We start from the raw sequence: 16,661 nt of genomic DNA, 5'->3' as shown, positions 1-16,661 counted from the left end.
CAAATTCACTCTTCTACCCTAAACTTCTCCTTGAACAATGGAATAATCATTTTATAGCCTATTTAACCCCTGCACTTTGATATTCTTTTCTATAACTACTCTACCTACAAGTCTTACTCATCCTGATTGACAGTGATGTCCTCCTTCCAGTAGCCAAAACCATTTCACATCCTCAACTCCAGTCTTTCTCTCATACCCTTGCTTGACTCATTACAAAACTGTATTGTCTGTACCAAAAACCTGAGCTTTTTCACCTCCACTGCCATCAGAACAGCCCTGGGATACTGTAAGAACCTCCTTGTCACTCATCTCAGCACAGCAGCCATAGGTCATAGCACAAGGCAAGTCAGACCACCCTGCTGTGACTGGATACCATTTGTAGGACCATTCTATTACAAAAGTTAATTAAAGTCCTTAAAACATCCTAGAATAACAAAGAAGAACCCACCCTGCATCCTATTCTAGTTCACTCTCTCTTCTTTGGTTATAGGGCTGTTTGCAGTGTTGTGGTTAACTAGATTTGTGTCCTTTTCTGCCCAAAACACTGGTCCTCAGAATCTGCTTATGTCCTGGTGTCTGCTCTCATGCAGTCTTACACTGAAGGTTTCCTCAGAAGCTCTCACTGCCTCTCCACTCAAGTGCAGCATACCGCCACTGCCTCTGGGTGTCCTGGAGCCTCCCTCCCAGCAACCACTGTTTTTATGCCTAGGCTTATCTCAAATTTCCTCTAGAAAAACAGAGCTTCATGAGGGCTGGCACACTCACCCAATTAGTGCCCACAGTAGACTCTCAAGTGACATCTAAAGACTATAGTGGCAAACTAATGGGCAGGAATCCTGCTTATAATTTAAATACAGAAAATTTTGCGTCTTGGGAGCCATGGCCACGTCACAGAGCAGTCTGTGCTCTGGTGTAGGGACAAAGCAGAAAGACAATGCCTCTTGCCTCTGCACCTAACAGGAGCTATAGTAAGTAGTTCCACTTATGTAATACATGAGAAAGACCTAAAAAAAAAAAAAAAAAAAAAAAAAAAAAAAAGGCTTCTTGCTTTCAGTCCCATGTCCTTCCCCTTGACTGCATCAGGATCAAAGCCTTGCAGGGATGTAGGCATGAGGGAAAAGATCTCATGCTAAAAGTAGCAGAGAAGGAAACAAGAACCGGTTCCCAAGAGCATCACCCCAAGCAGGCAGCCCCGGGCTTCATCCATTTCCTGCCTTCCTGTGTGGGAAAATAAACCCTGCCAGGAAACTTGGTAAGGCTGAGCAGGTTCAGAGTCTCCAGGACCCAGGCACCCACCTGAGGCGGTAAGCAGCTTCCTACTTCCTGCCAGATTCCTGGCCTGGAACATGTGTCACACTCCCTACATAGGAACATGACCTATGGTCACGTAGATCAGAACAGAGTTCTCCATGCTAATGAAGTATCTAGAAGCCCTGAGGGTTTAGCCAATAAGCTTCCCTTCCCAGACATTCCTTCCTACAAAGCATATTTAATCTCTGATCCACCCTGAGAAGGTAGTATGCACCAATTTCCCATGATAAACAAATGGTATAGATAAACATGGACTGTCTCTTTCATCAAGAACCACTGTGGCAAACATGGAGAAACCCTTTATCTACAGAGCTTCAGCCTAAGTCTCCAGCAGAAGGCCCCTCTGTGTTCCCAGAAAACCACTGTAAGCTAAGAACAATAGCTAAACCCCTCCACCCCTACCCTCTGACCCCTACCCCCTGCCCCTGTGGCTTGTCCTCAGCCTTTGGGCCCACTCTGTCCCAACTCCCCTCCACCCAGTATCTGGATGCCCAGGAGTATGGGAACCCCCAGCCTTGGGCTCCTCATAGGCCCATGGTCCGCAGCCCTTCATTCTGAACTCCATGCAGTTTCCACTGAATTCCACTGAATTCTACTGAATACCCGGGAGCTTGGGAATCCCAGCTTCAAACTCCCACATCTAAGGCTGTATTTTCCCACCCACTGAGGAGTGTATTGGCATTTTGGTGCAGGGTAAATACAGTCTAGCTCCCTGTGTTTCGTCTGCCCTCTGGCATTTCCACACATTAGCAGCAGGGTGAAATGCTGACCTATATTCCTGGTGGGTGGTAAACTTGTATGAATTCAACTACAGTCATCTAAGGTTTCTTTTGCTTGCAATTGAAGGAAGCTCTAAGGTACAACAAGTCACTTCAAAGACAGAAATACTCTAATGTGGAAAAACTGAAGAGTGTGTTTAGAATAAAGCTTGAGATAAAATGTGTTTTCTAAGAAGCTGAAGATTCAGTTAAAGTTAGCCTAGAAAATCCAAGTGTTGGTTAATGATCCAGAATGGGATGCAATTAATTTGTTTTGTCAGTCTGGGGATATATGCACCAAGCAAGACAGACAGGCAGGCAGACAGACAGACAGACAAGAGAATGAACTAGATAATGATTTAAAAACAAAATAAAACAAAACCCTGGGCCATCTTCAAGCACAATGCTCTAACCTGGAAGAGCTTGAACATGGAATCTAATCCAAATACGCACCCCCTTGTTTGCTGTAAGCAAAAATCTGTGCATATCCCTCAAACCAAGAACGAACTTCACTCACCAGCTCAGTGAGCACCAACCATAAGCCAGGCACTCATTACACAGCGCTCTGGCCTCGGCTGTTTTCCCAACAGGGTTAAAAAGATTATTTTCCCTCTGTATGGTTTTGTGGTAACCAGCACAAAGTGTGGTCCTCACAAAGGAGGGGGAAGACACAAGACAGCACTTCTGGGAAGACACACTAAAAAGAACAGACTGTGCACAAGGAATGGGCTACATTCTGGACCACAAGGAGCCACACACACATCGGGAGTTCAGATTTTGTTATTTTCAAACTTCTATGAAAGACCATTTCAAGTACACTGCAGAGCTCTGCTGTGAGGTCTGATCTCAGCTGCTGCCAGTGACAGCATAGCCCGTGACATAAGCAGGGCCAGACCTCATACCACGTAGCCTGTGCCCATCATTGCCAACATGTGAAAGGAGAAGGAAAGAGAAGGCCCCAAGGCTGAGAGAGGGTCCTGCTGAGCTGCCCAGAGGAACCTCCTTCTGTTTTAGAAGCCAATGTGAACAGACGACCTTGTCCAGGAATCTCCTTTGTTATCGCACTATGTTTACCTTGCTGACTTTGAAAGGCTTCTCCCTGGTGTGCTCTTTGTTAAACTGCTTGTCCCAGTTTCCTTTGAAGTAGATGGCATTCACAAGGACTAGCACTGTGTCGGGATCCACTATACCTGGAGCCAGCAGCTCTTTGATTTTATCTGAAAGAAGGAATTTAAAAAGGAAAGATAATTGACGATTTGTGGTAGTATGGATGAGAATGGGCCCCCATAGGCTCATCTATGTACATGCTCCACCTCAGTTGAACTGTTTGGAAAGGATTAGTAGGTATAGCCTTGAAGGAGAAGTGCTGTTGGAGGTGGTCTTTAAGATTTCAAAAACCCACGGCAGCCCCCACCCCTTCTCTCTTCCTGCTGCTTGTGGATTAGGATGTAAAGCTCTCAGCTCCTGCTCCAAGACCATGCCTGTCTGCTTCCTGTCATGATGACCATGAAATAATCCTTCTAAAACTGTAAGCCAGCTCCAAAGTTGATGCTTTCTTTTATAACAGATGCCTTAGTCATGGTGTCTCTTCATAGTCACAGGACGGTAACAAAGAGCCAATTAACTAACAGAGGTGGCTGATATGTGCCAAGGGCTGGTAGGCAAATGGAGCTCCCTGCTGCTCTGGTCAGAAGCTGCTCTGGTCAGAAGCTTGCATAAAAGACTTCACTTCTCTCAATATATCGATATTTAGCCTTAAAGCAACAACCCTGACAAGAAGAAGACACCTTTTTGTTTTTTAAGATTTATTTTTAATTATGTTTATGCATGTGTGTTTGTAAGACAGTATGTCCACACGTGTGTTGACATCCACAGAGGCCCCGGGTGTTAGACAGATCCCCTACAACTGTAATATAGGAACTTGGACTGGGTGTTGGGATCCAACCCAGCACCTCTACAAGAGCACTTTGTGTTCTTAAGTGCAAAAGTATCCAGCACCAAAGCCACACTCTCTTTGAAAACTCTAGAGAAAATTACCAAGAAGGCGATAAGAAAATATATGAGTTGATGCTAAAAGTGCAGTTGGGATTGAAATAGAACGCTTGAGCTGGAAAGAGACAATTGTTAACTACAACTTTAAGAAAGGATCTTTAGGCTGTTTTAAAATATCCTGGAGGCTAGAGAGATGGCTCAGCAGTTAAGAGCACTGACTGCTCCTCTAGTGATCCTAAGTTCAATTCCCAGCAACTACATGGTGGCTCACAACCATCTATAATTGGATCTGATACCCTCTTTTGGTGTGTCTGAAGACAGAGACAGTATACTCACACACATTAAAATACATATATATATATATATATATATACACACACACACACATACACACACACACACTGGTTATGAATTACACTTAAAAATATTTGAATAGATATATTTATCTTGATCTGAACATTAGAGAACACACATTGAAAATCACACAGAACATATTTACGTTTCAACTTAAAAATCAATTGGAAGTAGAACAGCAGTTATAGAATGGACCTTACAAGTATAAAGCAGTCTAAAGGCACAGGTAAATGGGGGCTCAGTCCAGCATCTGCAACCATTCGACACAGCTACAGAATGGGAGCACATCAGCCAGAGTGGGGAAAGCTGCAGGAAAAAAGCATTTTGCACTCTATGTAACAACCTTTAAAAAGAAAGAGAAAAATAAAAAAGGGAGGGAGAGAGATTAGGAGAGAAGAAGGGAAGGAGGAATGGATCAAGGATGGGAGAAACAGCAGGTTCTCGAATAGGTGTATCAAATTGGGAGACATCAGAGACACACTGTTAAAATCTGGGAAAGCTAGGTGTAGTGACACACCACTTAATCCCAGAGCCGGAGCCCGAGACAGAGACAGAGACAGGGCCAGAGCCAGGGCCAGGGTCATCTCTGTGAGTTTGAAGCCAATCCAGTCTATTTAACAAGGTTAGCCAGTGATACACAGTGAGCTGCTGTCTTTAAAAAGTTGAAATAAAAAGGAACAGGAAAAAGCTAAGCAAAGTGTCAGACACTGACAGTATTTTAGAGACAGCTTTGCAAAGTTTATATATCTGTTTAGAAAAAAGTCCTGTAAACTGCAGATTTTGATCTGACTGCCTGTGTAGTTACTGAAAAAAACTGCCAACGGTTAAAAGCATTCTGTACATGCAATAGCCAGAGCTTCACTCAAATTCAATGCATGAACCCGAGGTGCTTATGGCGGTGGCCCCATCTTGCTTCACATCACTTCACCATGACCTTGGTGCTGACATACATGAACATTTTGTACTGTGCATGTCATTGTAGTGTGCTGTGAAATACAATGCCAACAAACACTGAGTTAAACATATCAGCTCATAATTCGAAACCGTGATGTTAGAAATGCAGCATTTGTGACTACATACAAATTTTTCTGATCTTATAGACAGAATGGCTTCATTGTGAAAAATATTCTCGTACTCTCCGCAAGTAAGCATCAAGTTATTACATCTTTGGGAATACGAAGAGATGACTAATGCCTAAAATTTCATATAGCACCCACATTAGGTGGCTCACAACTGCCTATAAATTCAGTTCCAGGGATCTGTCACTCTCTGGCCTCTCAAGCACCCGAAGGCACCTGGTGCGCATAAACGGCATAAACGCATACGAAGATTTTTTAAAGGCTTTAAATTTATTATCTCTTTGGGCTGATTTGTGTTTAGATAAACCTTCTCCCTCATTAGTATGAAAGTTTGGCTCCATCTTTAATCATAATAAATACAGGATACGAACAAGTTGTTTTAAAACACATTTCTATTAGACTATCTAAATGTACACCTGTCTTATATATTGTACAAGGTCAGACAAAAGTTTCTCAGGCAAAAAGGAGTTGTGACGGGTAAAGTTTAAGAGTTCTGATCTATGGGCCGGGCATGGTAGCACACACCTTTAATGCCAGCACACAGGAGGCAGAGACAAATGATCCCTGAGTCCCAGGGCAGCCTGGTCTACAGAGTGAGTTCCAGGACAGCAAAGGCTACAAGTGGACTCTGCCTCAAAAAACAAAGACAAAGACAAAAAGACTAGAGATGGAGGAATGGTCTGGCAAGTAAAGACACTTCCTACCAAAGCTGAAGAACTAAAGAGAATCCCTAAGACCCAGTGGTGGAAAGAGAAAATCAACTCTTTTGTGTGTTGTCCTGACTGCAGGCGTACACAGACATACACAAACTCACAGCAAACAAACAAACAAACAAATGTATCATTTTTTTAAAAGTAGCTTAACTGCTTAAGAGGGATGGGGTGTGGCTCAGTGGCAGAGATCCTGCTCAGCATGCTCAGGGCCCTGCAGCCAAATCTCAGCACTAAACACAAACAAAATGGCGTCAGTCTGTGCTCACCTTCTGTCTTTTTGGCTACCCAGGTGTTGATGCGCTGTCGAGACTGCTCTGTGTCACCCTTGAAGTCCAGCTCTTCCATTTCTGCTTCGTAGAACTTGCGGCAGGCATCTTTAAAAGACTGACACAGCATAATTACATAATGTGACAGCTGTGACATAATTACACAGCTATGAATGTGATTAGCACCAACAGCCTCCTTCCCAATGCCCAAAAACAGATACTTAAACTTTAATGGTGTACAGATGTGACTGGCAAACAACTATACAGGAAAAATATAAAATCCAGCCTTCCCGTTTCTGGCTTTCTTTACCCTTAGTTTATGAATGAGGTAAGATGCTGGTTGGGATGAGAACCACTAAAAAGCACAATGAACGCTGGATCTCCGAGGCAGTAGCTGAGGGGCACGGAGGTAACTGGGAGCAGCCTCAGATGCAGGTTCATACTGCCGCCACTCTAAGAGGCCACCGCACTGGCAGAGTGAGGGTTAACCCCACAAGAGCTATGGAACCTCTGCACTGTGCACAGGCTGGACCTTCTACCACGGTTTTCTATGCCAAAAGACATACAAATTCGCACCATTCAAAACAGTGTCTCCTATCCAGTCAGACACCAGGGAAGTGGCCAAGGAAGCTATGAAAATGAGTGTATCATTTTAATTTATTTTACTTCATCGTATGGAATTTGAATAGTCATGTATCCATGGCCAGTATGTCAGGCAGCTCTGTTACAAGGATGAGCAATTCACAAAACCACAGTCTATGCCGGGGTTGAGAGCTGCAGTGCAGTAGAGAAGAAGACCTGCCTGTCACACACGATCTCTTACAGGGAACTGATCACCAGCACCATAAGACACTAACAGTCAAGCTGAAATAGTCTATGAAATGACAATGACATTGAGGACCACCCACATTCTGTCGTGTTACAACAGAAAACTCAATACAACACAAATGGGCTAAAATTCTCATTATGTTAACAGTGTGTGTTGGGGAATAATTTTGTGTACTGTGTATTCAGACACTGATTTCTGTGCCCAGAGAGCTGGTTTTAGTAAAGACATCTGCATTGCAATGATAATTGGAGCATCTCCTGTCTCAGTGATGTGTAAAAACTGTGTTCCATCACCTCTAATTCGTTAATAAAAAGCTGGTGAGCCAAAAGATGAGCCAGAGAGAAGGCAGGACTAGCAATCCCAGTGAGAGAGGCTCTGGTGGAGAAAGAGAATGAACCATGAGAAAACATAACTAGGAGCATTCTCCATGAGCAGGTTGCCAGGGGAGTCATTATGAATACACTGATGCAGAAGGTGCAGCCGGAGCAAGGCTAAGACGCTGTAACCCCAGCACCAGAGGCAGAGGCAAGAGGATTAGGTGTTTAGAGCAACCCATAGCTGTATTTGAGGGTACTCTAGGCTACAGGAAATATGTCTCAAAAAAAAGAAAAAAGAAAAGAAAGAAAGAAAAGAAAACAGGCTAGTAACATACCCTTGTTATACCAGTGAATGATTTTGCAATTTTGAAATACACTGTGCACTGTCAGATTAAGCTACTATTTTTTAAGCAACAACTAATCAATCTTAAGGGGGAATCTAACTGCATATGGCAATTAGGATTTGAATTTTTTGGCGGGGGAGGATGTTCAAGACAGGGTTTCTCTGTGTAGCCCTGGCTGTCCTGCATTCACTTGGTAGACCAAGCTAATCTCAAACTCAGAAATCTGTGTGCCTCTGGAATCAAAGGCCTGCACCACCCCAACAGGCTTAGAAGTTGGGATCTTTCATGATAAATTAGTAAGAAGTAACTCAAAATAGTACTAATCTAGTTGATATGTACAAAACAGTAACAATTTAAATTATCAACACTTTTCTTTAAAAATTCATCAAAAAAAAGAAAGAAAATGAGTAAGCTAATCATTTGTTTGCCGAAAGTTTTGTTTTCTTCATGTAAAAAAGCCTTAAAATGGTAATAGCATAGAAAGCAGATAGAGATGCAAAGAAAGTAAAATAATGTGCAACTAACTAACTAACTAACCAGTGGAGATCTGAAATAGGTTAGAAAATTACAATAAAAAAATAAGACTGGGGGTTGGGGATTTAGCTCAGTGGTAGAGCGCTTGCCTAGGAAGCGCAAGGCCCTGGGTTCGGTCCCCAGCTCCGAAAAAATGAACCAAAAAAAAATAAAAAATAAAAAAAAATAAGACTGATCTCAAACATTGCAAAAATGAAATCTCTTATAAAGTTATAATAGAGCAGCTAGCCCAACACAAAAATGTCCACAGAGTATATGAATGAACAATTCACAGATGAGTTGAACGTCCTTTACCCAAAATGCTCAGGGTCAGATGTAATTTAGATTCAGGGAGTCTTCAGGTTTCAGGGTTTTTTGTTTGTTTGTTTGTTTGTTTGTTTGTTTGTTGTTGTTTTTGGATTTAGGGACGTTCAAAATCCAAGTGTAAAAGATTAAAATCATGCATAGCTCATGACAAGGACAGAAAGAAAAACTCTGCTGACGTCTCTGGCAACCTGGGCTCACAATGGAGCAATACATACTACAATATTAAGGCTCTACATTGTTTTTACAACTGCATCCAACAGTGCATAAGGCCACATTCATAACTCTCGGGTGGTAACAGGCCCCACTGGGGGCAAGCTAAATGCTACCCACATACAAGTGGTTTACTATGTCACCACACATTTCTACTCAGGATTTTCATGATATCTAATGGTAACTGAATTGTGCTTAGGGTGTGGATCAGTGGGAGAACTGGAGCTTAAATGTGTGAGACCGTGTGCTCCACCTCTCACACCAACAACAGCAACAGTAATAATGAGACAGAGTCTTGTGACAGTCGAGAAATAGAAAAAACTCATTAAAAAATAATACACTCAATGGCGTTACGCATGGAAGATTCTCACCGACTAAATTTCTGTATGTGCAGGAACACAAACATCACACTCACTTGTGGAAGCTCCTATTTGTGGAAGGAGCAGAATTAGAAGATAGCGCTTATTCAGACCTTCTGTACAACTGGGATACACTCACATACGGTTTCAAAGTATGTAAACACAGAGCTGCGTTAGTAAGCAAGGGAGTAAGGTGAATCCTCAGGCCCTCATCTCCGAACACTGCATGACACTTACTGCTAAAATATCACAAGTCTTTTCCCCAAAGAGCCTGTTGGCTGTTTTGAGCAAGTACTGTGTGCCAGTCTTGTTCACTTCGGCGAGAAGGGACTGGAAGCCCTGGTGGACGTCTCCACCTCCATTGCCGCTGCATTTATCCAAAGACAGTGTCTGAAATCAAAACAGATTAAAAACAACTTCAAGTCCAACTGTAAGAAAAGAGTCAACGCTAACCTCATCCTAAGGATTTTACAGATCCCTGATGCCACTCAAAGTTAAAGGTGGGAGTACCTCGAAGCTTCCCTTTCTAGGGTCCTCTCTGTGCCCTCTCAGCCCTGGGATGAGCAGAAATGGCCTTTCACAAATCCAACTCTTCATAGTCACTAATGATGCTCTGGCTCCAAGCATGGCTCAACCAGACCTGCTATGGCTCCAGTGCAGCTGGCCTCTGATCTCAGGTCAGGCTGCCTCTTCCCTGCTCTTGGATCTGGGCTGGCTCCAGCAACCGTCTGACCAGCAGAATTTAGGAGAGTGACCCTGTTCCAGGCCTGGGCTTTAAAAGGCCTGGCAGGTACTACCTTTGTGCTCCTGGAAGGAAATCCAAGCCATCCTGCAGGAGGCCACATGGAAAATACTTGAGTAATTGCTACCACATAAAGCTGCTTGAAAAAGAAGCAGAAGATCAAAAACTCAGGTAACAACAGATGCTGGTGAGGATGTGGAGAAAGGAAGAGGAACTCTCCTCCATTGTTGGTGGGATTGCAAACTAGTATAACCACTCGGAAATCAGTCTAGAGGTTCCTTAGAAAATTGGACATCCCACTATCTGAGGACCCAAGTATACCTCTCCTGGATATTAGCCCAAAAGCTGGAATTACCCAAGATACAATCCACAGACCACATGAAGCTCAAGAAGAAGGATGACCGAAGTGTGGATGCTTCAGTCCTTCTTAAAAGGAGGAACAAAAATATTCATAGGAGGAGATATGGAGACAAAGTTTGGAGCAGAGACTGAATGAATGGCCACTCAGAGCCTGCCCTACCTGGGGATACAGCCTACACACACACACACACACACACACACACACACACACACACACACACACACAGAGCCACAAAAACCACACAATATTGAAAAAGCCAAGAAATGCATGCTGACAGGAACCTGATATAGCTGTCTCCCGAGAGGCTCAGCCAGAGCAGGTCAAATACAGAGGCAAATGCTAGCAACAAACCATTGAACTAAGAATGGGGTCCCCATTGGAGGACTTAGAGAAAGGGTTGAAGGAGCTAAAGGGGCTTGCAACCCCCTAAGAACAATAACAACCAACCAACCAGAGCTCCCAGGGACTAAACCACCACCCAAAGACTACACATGGACAGACCCATGGCTCCAGCTGCATATGTAGCAGAGGATGGCCTTGTTGGGCACCAATGGGAAAAGAAACCCTTGGTCCTGCCAAGGCTGGAACACACCCCTCCCCCCCTCCAGTGCAGAGGAATGTCAGGGAGGGTGGAAAGGGGGCTGTTGGGGAGGGGGAACACCCTCATAGAAGAAGGGGAGGGGGTGGGATAGGGGGCTTATGGCCAGGAAACCAGAAAAGGGAATAACAGTTGAAATGTAAATAAAAAATTTCCAATAAAAAAAAGAAAAAAGAAAAAGAAGCAGGAACCCTGCCAACAGTGAACATCTAGGTGTCAGACCTTAGATATACCTTCTTAGACTTTCCAAGCCTACTGAAAAGCTACATGAATGACTTCAGCTACTCCCATAGGAAACAGATGAGCTGTCTATTAGTAGTTGTAATAGCTTGGAGCTAAAAGAGAGACAATGCAAATTGAAGGCAAGCCTGTAGGCCATAACTGTCTTCAGGCAGGAGGCAATTTGAGGAACAAACAAACACAATTACATCTTGTAAAAATGGAAAGACACTGCCTAGAGTTAGCCCAGAATGCAAAGTCCCTGCCCAGGTTGTTTCCTTGTCTTATGCCAGGACAGTTTGCCTCTGCAGTTCATGCACCTCTGTAGCTAAATCATAATTACATCTGAGAAGAGCCCTAATGGATCTGTACTGTTCTCTTAGCCAAAGGTGACCCCATTTGGTAAGAAACGTCAGGGTCCTGGAATAAGGTTGGTCTAGTGTTCCTTGCCTGCAAAAAGCTGAGATTCATTAGGCCAGAGAGAAGACAGAGGGACCACAGAGATCCTGACACCACCCTTTAGGTGTTTTTACTCAAGATAACCCTCACATACATGCTGTGAATGCCAGCGAGGCAGTGAAAGGATCTTAACAAGTATAACACACCGTTCCCTTCAACTCTCCAGACACTGTCACTTCATTCCCACTTGTTCCTCAAGATGGATTGTTTTTTTTTTTTGTTGTTGTTTTTTGGTTTTTTTTTTTTTTTTTTTTTTGAAATTGAAAATGTTGGGCTGGAGAGATGGCTCAGCCATTAAAGGCAAGGCTCTCAACCAAAAATATAAGAGGATGTAGAGGGCCAGCTCAGTTAACCGTCTATGGTGCTTATCTGCCATGAAACAGTGCATTTACCTGAACCATCTGGCTTGCAGTCATTCCTTTTGCCCCCATGAAGACCATGGTGAGGGCTGCGGAGATGCTAATGGGTGACAAAAATATATTGTTTGAGCTGTCTTCACTCAGTGTTTTCAAAAGCTTTAAGGCAAAGATGCCATTTCCTTCCTGTAGATGATCCATGATGGTGAACCTGGAAGGAGGGATTAAAATCACATAAATACAGGCTGATGTGTAGGACGTCTTCACTCTCACTTACACCGTGATGTTTTGGCTCAGTGAACAAAACAGCCTGGTAAGTAAAGGTCACGTGCAGGAAATGATACAGCCCTACTGGGCTGACTCAGCCTTATCTTTCTTCCCCCCCACCCCCCGGGGCTGGGGACCGAACCCAGGACCTTGCGCTTCCTAGGCAAGCGCTCTACCACTGAGCCAAATCCCCAGCCCCAGCCTTGTCTTTCTAATGTGCAGAAATCAATACATGGGGAACCCGAAGGAACTGGCTAAGAGGACAAGAGGCCCCTGAGGACACATCAACCGTGAGTGCTACAAATGCAGCCACGCAGGCTGGAAGCAAGCAACTGTAGGAGGAGGGCCTGTTGGTGCTCTCACCATCCATTAGCAGTTGTCGAATTCCTTTCCCAGTCAGACACTACAACAGTTCTAAGACTTCCCTGTGCTGGTTGGGAACTGACAGAACAAGGGAAGGGGAAGTAACTGGCTACAGGAAAGGGAAGGGCACCCAGCTGTAGTGATAACAAACTACGCAGCACACTTTGACATTCCTAGGAGGACTATAAACACTGCCGAACTCTTTAGTGACTTTTAAGTCATCGGATTTCCCTCACTTGAATGGACTCAAGCCTTTTTATAAAAATTCCTAATTAACTGCCTTTTTTTTCTTCTTGGTGCACAGAACTGTCCTCATATGGCTATCAAGAATCCATATGATTCTTATACTGGTTACTGTGCCCTGAGCTGTTGGTCTCAAACATTCTGACTTTACAGGAACAAGTGGGTACTATGCTGAACTCTTCCAGACCAAGGGCACAATATGGTTCCCCTCCTGGTTTCTTTCAGGAGGGGATTTGTAAAGTTCTAACTGTGTTGCTTGGAGAATAGATTGAATATTGGTCCTGGGCTGGGGGAATGAGTGGTTCAGTGGATAGAGCATCTGTCATGCAACTGACTTGAGTTTGAAGCCTGAGCACCCAGGTAAGGCCAGACGAGGTTGGACAAATCCACAATCCCAATCCTGTGAGGTGGGGGGTGGAGACTCTAGAAGCTCACAGGCCAGAAGCCTAGCAAATGAGGTGGCGAACCATGAGAGTCTATCTCCACAGAGTGAAGCGCATGGAACCACATCTGAAGTTGGTCTCTGATTTCCACATGCAGGTCAACACTCATGTATATCTACACTTGCACAACATAAGCATGTGTGCATGCATGCATACATACACACACACACACACGCGCACACGCACACGCACACACACACACACACACACAAAACGATGAGTTGCTGTGTGTGGACACACCAGTTGACAAGATAGGATAGATGCTTCCTTTAAGGCCCTCACGGGCCATGCTTTAAATTAGATCATCATTGCAAGTTCTCGTGCACTTGACTCTTCTGAGACCCCCTGGCACTTGGAGACGTTCATCTCTGCATTCAGTCAGACTACTCTTCTCTTTCACTGTATGGGTATTTCATACAACCAGTGTTTACTGGCCGTATCAGTGACAGGACTCCTGGACCCTTGCTCTGTGAGTGCTACAGGTCATACCTCTTTACCTGTATCATCTGTTCTGGACCCAACATATTCTTTTGTTACTTGTTCCTTTGTTATACAGTGCACTGTCCAACCACATTCTAAGAAAGAATATATATTCTGGTTTCTAACATCTGAAAATGTATTATTGTCCCATGCCACGGAGTCTGGCAGGGTCTACAAAAGGTTACATGTGACTTTGCACAGCTTCGTTCCTTCCCAGAACTAGTTTTGCTGTTGGAAGGTCTGATGACATACTGACTCCAGATGTATCTACTGCCCCCACCACAGCCCTAACACTGAAAGCTTATGAATTCTTATTCTTATTTCTGATACTCAGAAACACCCAATTTTGTGAACCTCTCTGATCCCTACTCCCGCATTCTACTGGATTCTTGGAGAACCCTTTTAAACTAGCAATTTCAACAACATTTCCTTTTCACTATGGAAACAGTTGTGAAGGTACTGCTCATTTCTCATAAACTGACTCTGTGCTCTCACTTTCTGCGTTATCTGTTTGTCAGATGCTAAAACTTTTGGACCGACCTCATTCATCCAGGACTGCCTTAATGTCTGCTGCTGTGATAAAATGCCTTGACAAAAGCAACTTCAGGTAGGGTTTACTTTGGCTCATAGCGCCTCACAGTTCCAGAGTTCAGGGGAGGCGAATGCTTGTGCTCAGCTAGCTGTCTATGCTTTATGGCCCAGCATATAGCTGAAAGGTCTGCCAAGATTGATTGTGTGACTTGATCCCATGTCCGGCAAGCTTGGAAACAGAGGATGGTGTTCTTCTATGTGACCCTACAGCACATGCTGAAGGTTCCTTTTGCCAGATAAGGGGATGGCAGGAAACACAACTGTTGATTATCTAATTCGATCTACTGCTATTGGCTGTGTTCGCTGTAACTCACTAAACTAATTTAAAGGTGCTTTGGGCTGGAAAGAGCTAGTAGAACTTTAAGTACCCAGTCATTCCTGGTTATCTGAAGGATAATATCAGTTGATATCTTAAGATGCCAGTGAACTATATTGTTGGGGGGAGGGCGGTAATGGGGGTAGGATGGGGAGGGGAACACCCATAAAGAAGGGGAGGGGGAGGGATTAGGGGGATGTTTGCCCGGAAACCGGGAAAGGGAATAACACTCGAAATGTATATAAGAAATACTCAAGTTAATAAAAAAAAATATTCAACAAAATTTGTTAAGATAGCTATGAAATTTAAATATTAGAACACGATAAAATAAAATGAATGCTATATTCATGCATTTAAAAAAAGATGCCAAAAATCCCCAAATGCTCAATTTACTTATGTAAAATAACTTAACATTTGACCTAACCAACATAAATGCCCCTGTGTACTTTAAATGGTTTAGAGATGAGTAAATACCCAGCATAATAAAAAGGCTAGAGAAACGATCCATGTTACCATAGTGTTTAGAAAACAAGAAAAGGGAGAGTCTATATATTCCTACACAGCCTACGCTGTCCTCAAACTCCCATCTCCCTGTCTCACCCTCCTGGGTGCTGGGATTGCAGGTGTACTGCAATACACCTCAGGTCTCCTACAGTGTTTTCTATCTGATTTTGATTTCTCCTTCATGGTGACTAACAGTGAGTTCCATGGATGGGATGCTATGGGGAAACAAGCAGGTATAGAGAGCCCAAATAAACTTGGTATATGGAGCCAAGAGTGCCCCCAAACACACCCTCTCTGTGTGATGACACAAGTCATAGCAGATGTGATTGCTCACGGCAGCCACACTAGGACACACCCTGTGTATACTGATAACAGCAAACATCCCTGGTGCCCCAGCACTACAGTCCCTGATCGCATACATTTACCCAAGGTTACTTGATATATCAGATCCCACACCCAGGCCCTAACCCACTGGAGGAAGGAAACGAGCAGCCTCTGGAGGAGTCCTATCACAAGCAATTTCCTCCCAAGCAGCCAAAAAAAAAAAGTGCCAAACCTCGCCCAGCTTTCCCTCACACTCAGCGTTCCTGACAGCACATGAATGTTATTGTCCATATTTCTGATCCTAAAATGGAGAAAAGACCTAAGGGGAGGAAAGGGAGAAGACCAGGCATGTGGCTCAATAGGAAAGAAGTTGCTCACCAGAACAAGCTCTGGGTCCATCAAAAAAGAGGAGGAGGGGAGGAAAAAACAAGTTCACGTGCCAATTTCATCTGGCACAGAAACCCTGTCAAAACTTGGCCCATAATCTTTTCCTAGCCTGACAAACATCAAATCTGTGAGTTTAGTAGGGAAAAAAAAAAATTCCAGAGATCTGGACTTGTTTCTCACAAGTAGCTATGTTTACAGGCCTCCCGGGTGCTGAGGATTGGTCAAAACCTTCCAGCACAGTCTGGGCCGCGCCCCTGGGCTATTCAGGCACACTGGACAAGAAAGCAAGGAGGCCTGAGCACTCAGCCCTCCGCCTCTCTCCGTCCCCCAGATTCCAACGCCCGTCGTAGTGCGTCACCAGCCTGCGTCTCCAGGGTCTCCTGGATCACTCGGGATCGGGGGACATACGTGGTCACCTGTAGCCCCCGGACCCCGCGCAGCAGCCGGGCCGGCTCCACGCTGCCCCCATCCCTCGCCAGCTGCCTCCTCCAAGAACGCTGGCAGATCTGGGTGGGCGGAGATGCCACCAGATGGCCGGGACCACAAGGCGACTCAGTCGGCTGCGTCACGGTCCGCTGAGGCCCTGTGCAGCAGAGGGAACCCGAGCCGGGACCACAGAGCTCTCTCCACAAGCCA

General features: G+C 44.4%; 1 protein-coding gene across 5 annotated transcripts in view; it reads right to left on the bottom strand.

Annotated features, from left to right (window-relative positions):
* Nucleotides 1–16,661, bottom strand: part of Serpinb6a (serpin family B member 6A) — a 118,225-nt gene that overhangs the window by 1,977 nt on the left and 99,587 nt on the right. For 4 of the 5 annotated variants that reach the window (NM_001395026.1, XM_039095492.2, NM_199085.3 and 1 more), the window contains 4 exons: nt 12,144–12,318; nt 9,610–9,762; nt 6,474–6,591; nt 3,144–3,286 (listed from right to left, as the gene is read on the bottom strand). In NM_001395026.1, coding sequence (NP_001381955.1) covers nt 3,144–3,286; nt 6,474–6,591; nt 9,610–9,762; nt 12,144–12,308 — 579 coding nt within the window. In that variant the 5' untranslated portion in view covers nt 12,309–12,318. Of the gene's footprint in view, nt 1–3,143; nt 3,287–6,473; nt 6,592–9,609; nt 9,763–12,143; nt 12,319–16,441; nt 16,510–16,661 lie in introns of those variants that run through there. The other variant, XM_006253871.4, reaches the window with a different exon arrangement.

This window comes from Rattus norvegicus, chromosome 17, assembly GCF_036323735.1.
Source record: "Rattus norvegicus strain BN/NHsdMcwi chromosome 17, GRCr8, whole genome shotgun sequence".
NCBI lineage: Eukaryota > Metazoa > Chordata > Mammalia > Rodentia > Muridae > Rattus > Rattus norvegicus.
This window is presented reverse-complemented; position numbering and strand designations above follow the sequence as displayed.